Source organism: Guillardia theta, assembly GCF_000315625.1.
Source record: "Guillardia theta CCMP2712 unplaced genomic scaffold GUITHscaffold_117, whole genome shotgun sequence".
Lineage (NCBI taxonomy): Eukaryota > Cryptophyceae > Pyrenomonadales > Geminigeraceae > Guillardia > Guillardia theta.
This window is the reverse complement of record NW_005434557.1, coordinates 97,695-105,561: the sequence shown is the minus strand read 5'-3', so window position 1 is coordinate 105,561 and position 7,867 is coordinate 97,695. Positions and strand designations below refer to the sequence as shown.

General features: G+C 47.5%; 3 protein-coding genes across 3 annotated transcripts; 1 reads left to right on the top strand and 2 right to left on the bottom strand.

Moving 5' to 3' along the window:
- Nucleotides 1-221: 221 nt before the first annotated feature.
- Nucleotides 222-750, bottom strand: GUITHDRAFT_117884 (hypothetical protein; the record flags this gene model as incomplete). The annotated part of the gene is made up of 6 exons (XM_005822893.1): nucleotides 222-299; nucleotides 353-386; nucleotides 443-462; nucleotides 505-559; nucleotides 612-654; nucleotides 714-750. 6 exons carry the CDS (start codon nucleotides 748-750, stop codon nucleotides 222-224), a joined length of 267 nt encoding a protein of 88 aa, XP_005822950.1.
- A 1,441-nt stretch (nucleotides 751-2,191) lies between these two features.
- GUITHDRAFT_155352 (hypothetical protein) lies at nucleotides 2,192-2,414 on the top strand (the record flags this gene model as incomplete). Its single annotated transcript, XM_005822892.1, has 1 exon — nucleotides 2,192-2,414. A coding segment is annotated over one exon (188 nt), but the record flags the coding sequence as incomplete, so codon positions are not given.
- Nucleotides 2,415-2,876: 462 nt separating this feature from the next.
- GUITHDRAFT_117883 (hypothetical protein) lies at nucleotides 2,877-3,765 on the bottom strand (the record flags this gene model as incomplete). Its single annotated transcript, XM_005822891.1, has 5 exons — nucleotides 2,877-3,065; nucleotides 3,134-3,200; nucleotides 3,312-3,390; nucleotides 3,439-3,506; nucleotides 3,683-3,765. The coding sequence occupies 5 exons, from the start codon at nucleotides 3,763-3,765 to the stop codon at nucleotides 2,877-2,879; spliced, it is 486 nt and encodes a 161-aa protein (XP_005822948.1).
- Between the last annotated feature and the right edge of the window lie 4,102 nt (nucleotides 3,766-7,867).

Below are 7,867 nucleotides of genomic sequence, written 5' to 3'. Positions count from 1 at the left end.
GAGGTGGTGGTGGTGGTGGTGGTGGAGGAGGAGGAGGATAACCTTCAACCTCGCCGATTCTTCCGTGTTGGTGCTACAGAACCACACGCGCACCACGTGCGTGTCTTCGTCTGGTAGCTGGGCGACCATATAAGGTTACAAGTTGCGGAGGGAAACAAGGAGAGCATACGGGGAAGGCATGCTTGTCTTCCAACCATATGGGAGGTCCCTGGTAAACGATGTCAAAGCCTGTCAGCGTTGCATGCAAAGCTTTCCTTTGAGACAAGCCGGCGCACAGCTGCCGCACAATCCCTAGCAGCCTGACAAGGACCATCACACCAATCGCATCGTTTATGAAATGAAAGAAAAAAACCTTCTCAACGTCATCCAAGTATCGTTGAAAAGACCTGCAAATTGGGTTGAGCAAAACATCAAACTTTGGTTCATGGTTGTCAGGTCTCACGTCTCCAACATCTCCCGGACCTGTCACATTGTTCAACACTGTCTTCAACTCTTCTAGCTCACTATCGGCTCCGAGAACTTTGCAGGATGCCAGGTTTCACTGGGAGCAGTTTGATATCTGATACAGATAACAATCGTCAAGTAGATCCAAAAATAGGTAAAAGGCTTACTCCACGAAGTTCGATTCGTTGATCTCTTCGAACGAGCACATGCCTTCAAACAATGTCATGAGATGATGCAGAACAGCGATGAAGGACAACCAATCTACTCACATTCAGTATCTGGAGGTGGCTTGCCATGAATAGACATCTTGAAGCTTCGCGATGCTCCTGTCGGAAAATGCGATCCAGTCACGTCAAGGATAGGTTTCAAATCTATTGAGGCAGCCGTTTGAGCGAGAGTGATAGACAGGTACGCAAGGTTTTGGTTCCTCACTCTGCACAACAATCCAAGAGCTGCTGTTTCCAAGAAACAGGACAGCAGAGTAGCCTATGTCAAATTTGAAAACATTTGTCTGCAAAAAGTATTTGTCTGTCAAGCATAACAGTTCGACACACTAAGTCACAGACACAACGAACATGTCTCACTATCCGGCGTAAGATAAACTTTCTGGCTCCGCTAAGACGCAAATCTGCAGAGGCGATAGGAAAACAAAAATGATTTGATGCGTGCCTCAAGATGCAGGAGGAGGAAGCAACAAGGACAGGAAGGCTAAAGGAAGAGGTACATGGAGCAGAGGATTCGGTCACATCTTTTCATGTCAGATCGTTGTCTTGCTCCTTGGCTCTCATCTTCCCTTCACGCATCGGCTGCACAACCATCGGCAGCAGTGGGAAGACATGAACCATTGCAGGAATCTCACAACCCAAAGTTTGAAAGTTTCCAAAAGGAACATCACAAGAAAGTTTCAAACGCAAACTTCAAACTTCAAACTTCAAACTTCAAACTTCAAACTTCAAACTTCAAACTTCAAACTTCAAACTTCAAACTTCAAACTTCAAACTTCAAACTTCAAACTTTAAAATCGAGTTGAGCTTCACAGGATTTTCATGATGAATCTCTTCTCTCAAAATAGAACAGGACCCCTCAACCCACCCTCAAGTGACCACCCACAGGGAGAACACCCACACATTTGTTGTGAGATTGAGGGCAATTTGTGGGTAGGGTATGCACCCTACCCACATTTCGGCAGTGTTTCGTTTTTTTTACCTCGAAAGATGGAATTTCTGTGCGGCTTGAAAACTCGTACCCACCCACTCAAGGCAAGTCTGCGGTAGAACAGGGGGTTAAAGAGCTTCATGTCTCGAAATAATTTTTGAAATCTGCTCATTGATCTTTGGAGCACCACCATTGATTTCCCATCGTTGTACGGGAAAGGAGGGGGTGGGGGTGCCAGGACCTGATTTAGATTCTCGAAGGGTCAAAAGTGAGACATTCGGAGGGGGGTGGTTGGTTGGTATTGATGAGGTAGTCAATGGAGTTTTGGGGGTGGGGTGGGATGGCCTTTGGAGCCTATTTAAAGGGGCCGGGCGAAGAGGCGCGGCAGACGAGGTGAGCATACAGTTGACGTTACGCATGAGGGGAAGAGGACGTTGATGAATGATGCATGTGGAGCATAACATTGAATCATTTGGATGGTTTATGAACCTTCAATGTGTCATGTGCTTAAGTCCTGTTGGGCTGTTTTTTTTGTTGTTCATTTTCTGTGCACATATATGATATGCTATTTCAGTTTTTTGACATTTAGCTCAGATGTTCCAGACCCTCTACGGCCAGACCGCTGCTGCCCTCTACGCCAAGGCCGCCGGCCAGAACGCCCAGGCCCGTCAGCTCTACAACGCCTCTGCTGACACCTACTACAAGGCTAACGATGCCGCTGCCTACGACGACTGGGTCCGCGCTCGCAACCACTGGGACTACTTCTACAACCGCTCGTAAATTCTGAGCATTGAATAAACCTTATTGAATTTGAAACGTTCTATTGATGAATCATGTTTTGTTGTCGGATTGCTTCTGTTGTCCATTTCCCAATGATATTGATGTCGTCGACTAAGAAATGTGCCACATGTATGTGCAGACATTTCACTGTGTTGGTCATTAATCCACCTGTATCATAATTAGAAATGATACCACAAAGTTATTGGTTGACACCAACGCCTGAGTCCCTTAGCTTGCTCTGCCAACCCTGTGAGATAACAAGATCTTGATGGTTGTCCTACCAGCAGGTCAGATTCTATCAAACAGCATCGAAGAAAGGTGCTAGAGATGTGAGAGAGACAAACAGGGGACAAAAATAAAAGCAACAGAACGGATTGTGAGAAGCATTATGATAGTCATGATGACGAAACTGATGATTATGATAATGGGGATAATGCAGCTCGTCATGTGGTTGGTGTCGGGAAAGTTAAGGATCAATGGGATTGAGATATTCAGAATCAGAACGCATCAGTGGGCTCCTCTTCCACGAACCACAAGGACGTTCCATCGCGATGCAGCATACCGCCTGCATGTCCGAACTGAATCCATGTACCCCTCTCCGCAAAGGGGAATTGAAATTCGCACCTGTGCGCTTCCTCCATCTGCAAGAAAGCTTTTCTGTCCTCGAGAAGCCGCTCTCTGAACTTCTGACGTGGCCGGTGATGAGCCATTTCAAGCTGGCCGGGAAGGACAGGCAAGGAGCTGATGAGCTCACCTGGATCAATCCCTTGTACTCCAGATCTGTGATACTCGCTCGGATCTCATCATGACTCATCCAGAACCTGCGACTTCTCTAAGACGACTGCGCCTCCTCCACTTACGGGAGTGAGGTAGGGGAGATTGACGGTGGGGAGGGGACGCTCCCGGTGCACCACCGCTTCCGTGGGACTCACAATGTCGGGAAGGGTTCGAATCCCACATTCGTCCTCCTCGACGGGATGAGAGGATAACAGAGGATTACAGTTGGTCTGCCTGTTTGCATAGACATGAGTTCCCTGCTTTACAGCTCGACACACTGACCATCATCAGACCTTGCAGCAACGCTCACAGCATTCACCGTGTTTTCCTTTCCCACGCTCTTTTCAAGTCTGCGGATATGGAGACAAGTGAGCTGATCAAGTTAGATGAAGAAACAATCAAGTCACCTGAGCAGGTCATCGCCTGCAATCGTCCTCCCGGGCGGAACCCAATCATTCCGATGCATCACTTCTCACACAAGTTAGCGTTTGAGTGTACTTAGAAGAGAAACATCAGTTCGCATCACCTAGATTGCTCTTTCTGCTCTGCTGACATCGAGAACTTCTCGGCCCAGTATGACCTTGGAAGCTTTTTCGCAGGAAAATCCATGTCTCAGCGGCATACAAATGAGCAAGGCACCAGACCTCTGAGTCAGACGGGCATGGATATAGCCGGTCGCATGCAGCATCTGCGGTTGTGGTGAATGAGTATCATGAAGACAATCAAGGAGTTTGAAGAGCGTCGTCGAGTTTCACTCACCTTCATTCTTTCACCCCTCCACTGAAAATCGTATTGGTATCTCCCGCTCGGGCACTCTTGTCGTTCCAACAAGGCTCGACAGAGCACGAAATTAGATGGAAGTGCAGAGAAGATGGCAAGGACGAGGGACATGCGACCAAGTCCTCGACTCCCCATGCGTGTCCACTTCCTGTGCTCGCCAGCCTGCAGCCATGGCGATGCGTCTCCCGGCATACTTTACTTTGCGACAGTTTGGCAAGGGAACCCGAACTCGGAACTTGTCCGTGGCCGCCGTAATGATGCGGCCCAGGCCGGCGCCGGCCCGGGCCGCGCCGGGCCGCAGGCCCAGGCCCCCCGGCCCGCGCCGCGCCAAACCCAGCGTCCAACCGCTTCCCTCGGAGGCCCGGCGGCGCCTTGCTCCGAGGCTCTGCAGTGAGTTCAGTCAATGCCAAGTCCGCCGCCCGCCGGACCGCCGAGAGTCCGGCGTTGCTGTTGAAAATTCCGATGATGCAATTCTATCAAGCCTTACTATTCGGATGACCGTACTCTTCTCTTCAATCAGACTCCCTCTCTAGCCGCAAGTTGTTTACCGGGCTTCTCATCTCAGCCACAACTTTCATTTCAATGGTTTGATTGATCTTCGAATAGGAAAACTTGACTCTGACAAGCAAGTTTCCCAGCCAGATTGCTCGGTCGAATATCTGCTTAACTCAGTGGACCGGACATGTTGCCGGAAAACACACTTGGAGCTAATTCGAGGCTAGTAGTTCTTATTTTCTTGATCTTTGAGTGGGATCAAATCAGTGGAACTCCCAGGAGATCTGGCGGAAGTTTCATGTCACTGATGCGGAGCTAGGCTGTGGCATGCATAACTGGAGCTACTTCTGGATCGGCGAACAGGGTACAACTGCACAACAATCTTCAAATGCCTTGAAACGGATGTTCCAATCTCGCTGCAGCAATCTCTGGTCACAAGTTCTTTACGGTTCAAAATTTATCTTTTGGTCTTCAAATGCTGGCGAGCAAACTTCTCTCTTGTTCTCTCTTATCTTCTCTCTCCTCAGACTCTCTTATCTTATCCTCTATCTCTCTTCATTGCATCCGCTCGATATGCATCTCCCTTATCTCTGTACTGCACATCTAACAGCCCTGCATGAAAATCTTCTTCAGAATGGACAATCCTTGAATAATTGAATCATTCTGTAGGATTTTGGGCAGGTAGGTATATACGGTATCTTGTAGGGTAGTCCCTGGGAATCGAGGGGTGGTTTAGTGATTTCAGTTATTTGTACCAGGTAATTTGAGACCTTACGAAATTGATTTGAAATGTTCCTTAGAATAATTTTTATATGTCGATAACAGTACAAAATGAAAAATAATTTATTTTGCTGCCTCCTTGTCCTTTACCCCTTCCCTGATGCTGGCATCGATGCAAACCATCTGCTGATGTGGACCATTGGATGAGAAGCAGTTGAGAGCGACAATGACACAGGTGAATCAGAAGCCCAACATGCATGTGTGCTTGAAGGCTTGCGACGGATGTGTGATTCGGAAGCTTACACATGTGCTTTGAGTTTTTCAATGAGAGTTTTCCTCCAAAATATTTTATTTTGCTGCCTCCTTGTCCTTTGCTGATGTGGACCATTGGATGAGAAGCAGTTGAGAGAGACAATGACACAGAAGGTATCGCAGATATCTGGAAGCCATGCAGCCCAATGATCGTTGTGAGAGCATTCAAACGGATAATCTCCCGTGTTTCACTTCCCTTGTTACAACACTGCGCGCTGGAGAGTTCACAGATACTCTGCAGAGATGACTAGCTTCTCAAGAGACTTTCAGATAGAATTCCAGCAAGAAAAGCATGCAGGCTTGATTTTGACATATATATTCCTAGATTCAAATGAATAATTGCTCTGTCGCAGAAAATTATTGTTGATGCAAAGCTTGACATCTGACTTGCAGCGAAAAGCAGCACACTTGCTGCTCAGACGCAGAGATGTTAAACCAAGCTTTATTTGAGAGGACCCTCAACTTTGGTTTAGTAAACTATCACTAAGCTCAAATTCAATCTACCATATTGAGTGGAGAAGGTTATCTAACACATGGAAACACACTCTGACAATCTGATTATTACGATCAGAAAATCACAAGTGTTGCATGAATCAGCATCGTAGACCATAAATTTTATAGGAGAACATCCGCTTCGCACCTGCCTAGAACATTTAAAATGAGGCTACCTACATCTGATTGATGGTACAATGCAGCTATGAGGAAAGCTTAACGCATTTGGGAAATTTCCTCAAATTTTTCCTGGCCCAAACTTTCTTCATTGTCATGAGTCTTTCCATACCATCTTCGAAGAAGCAACATCCTCTTCATACATTTACATGTGTCCATGCTTCTTCATACGTTTGCATGTGTCCATGTTAACTGTTGCAGGTTCTGACAGAAATCCTGTGTAAACCTCAGAATGTGCTTCATAGGGGTTGAGAAGGTAAATATGACTGGGCGGCTCATCTGCAGGAAAATCTTCAAGGCTATTCAAAACTTTCCAAACATGAGGAGGATACGATTTATCCTAGACAAACACATGACGACAACGCCTTGTGTTGTGTTGCTCCCCGCATGTAACATGCCAAAGCCCCATTGACGGTGAAATTCGCATCCTTGCTTGCCATGCAGTGTTGCTTGTAGAAAGAGAATGCTTGGGATCTCGAGAGACCCTGCTCAATCATCACAATCTCATGCTCTGTGGTAGAATGATGCCATTCCAAACATGAATCCTCTTTGGCTGCGGTGGGACGATTTCCACCCACCCCACTTAGATTTTGGGGTAAGCAGTACCGGTATGTTGTGACATTCTGTACGGGATTGGAAGTTCCTGGTAACAATATGTAAACATCATGTATGTGTTTATATATATAAAAATAAATAAAACGAAAATAATACAAATGTCTAACTGACTCATACAAAAATAGCTATGAGATATTTGAACAAAAACACGCTGTATTAAAAACTAATTCAACGACCCCTCTCAAACAATCCAGGTACCACCACCCCCATATTCAGGGGAAACCACCGGGTCATTAGTCATAACCGGTACTGGGAGATCGAGAACTGACAAAAAGCCACTTTTCCTTGGTTTTTCCTGGGCGAAATCCTACAGAATGAATGGTTATTGCCCACTGTTCAGCATAACTGTGAACTTGACGCAGACGGTCAGGCTTATCATATCTTGACTTGGAACTCTGCTGACATTCTCATCATGTTCAAGTTGTCACTGTGTGACTTTCTGACGCCAGCCTGGCATGGCAGATAGCCGCCGAGTTAACTTGGCAAAAACTCTCCTGCCAGTAAACCAAGACGACTTATGTGTTTCAGGAAACTTGAAACGGTCTTGTTACAACGGAGTCCGTCAGGTTGCCAGCCGCTGAGCCTCCGAGCGCCGGGCTCCGGGCGGCCACTGCTCAGGAGTCACACCGAGGCCCGTCGGAGGCCCGGGCAAAGTACGGTGTACCGTGTCAGTGCTCCCGGCGGGCCCGGCGCCGCCGGCGGAGGCCGCAACCGTGCAGTGACTTCACTTTGAGTAAAGAGCCTAGACTAGTTAAGTTAAAGTTCAGTACGGCGAGCTGATCTTTGACTTAACTTTGAGTAAAGTATTGGAGGTACCCGTCACCGGAGTGGTCACATGGCCCAGTCACGACGGTCAGCAAGACAGGCGAGTCAGGCGAACTCTTGAGATCCGGTACCAAGGCATCCGAAGTTGCCGGAGGGGGTCAGGGGGGGGGGTCACCACTGCGGTACAATCTTTGTCCGGGACCAAGGACGGGCCCCCCTGCCATCAGTAGTTCCAAGCAGCGTATAGTGTAGGTGGTCGGACAAATCCTGCAGGGGTTGCTGATGGAAGATGAGGGAGATAGGGGTAGGGTACTTTAAAGGCAAGGGGCGTAAGTTGCCTTAGGGTTATCAGAGC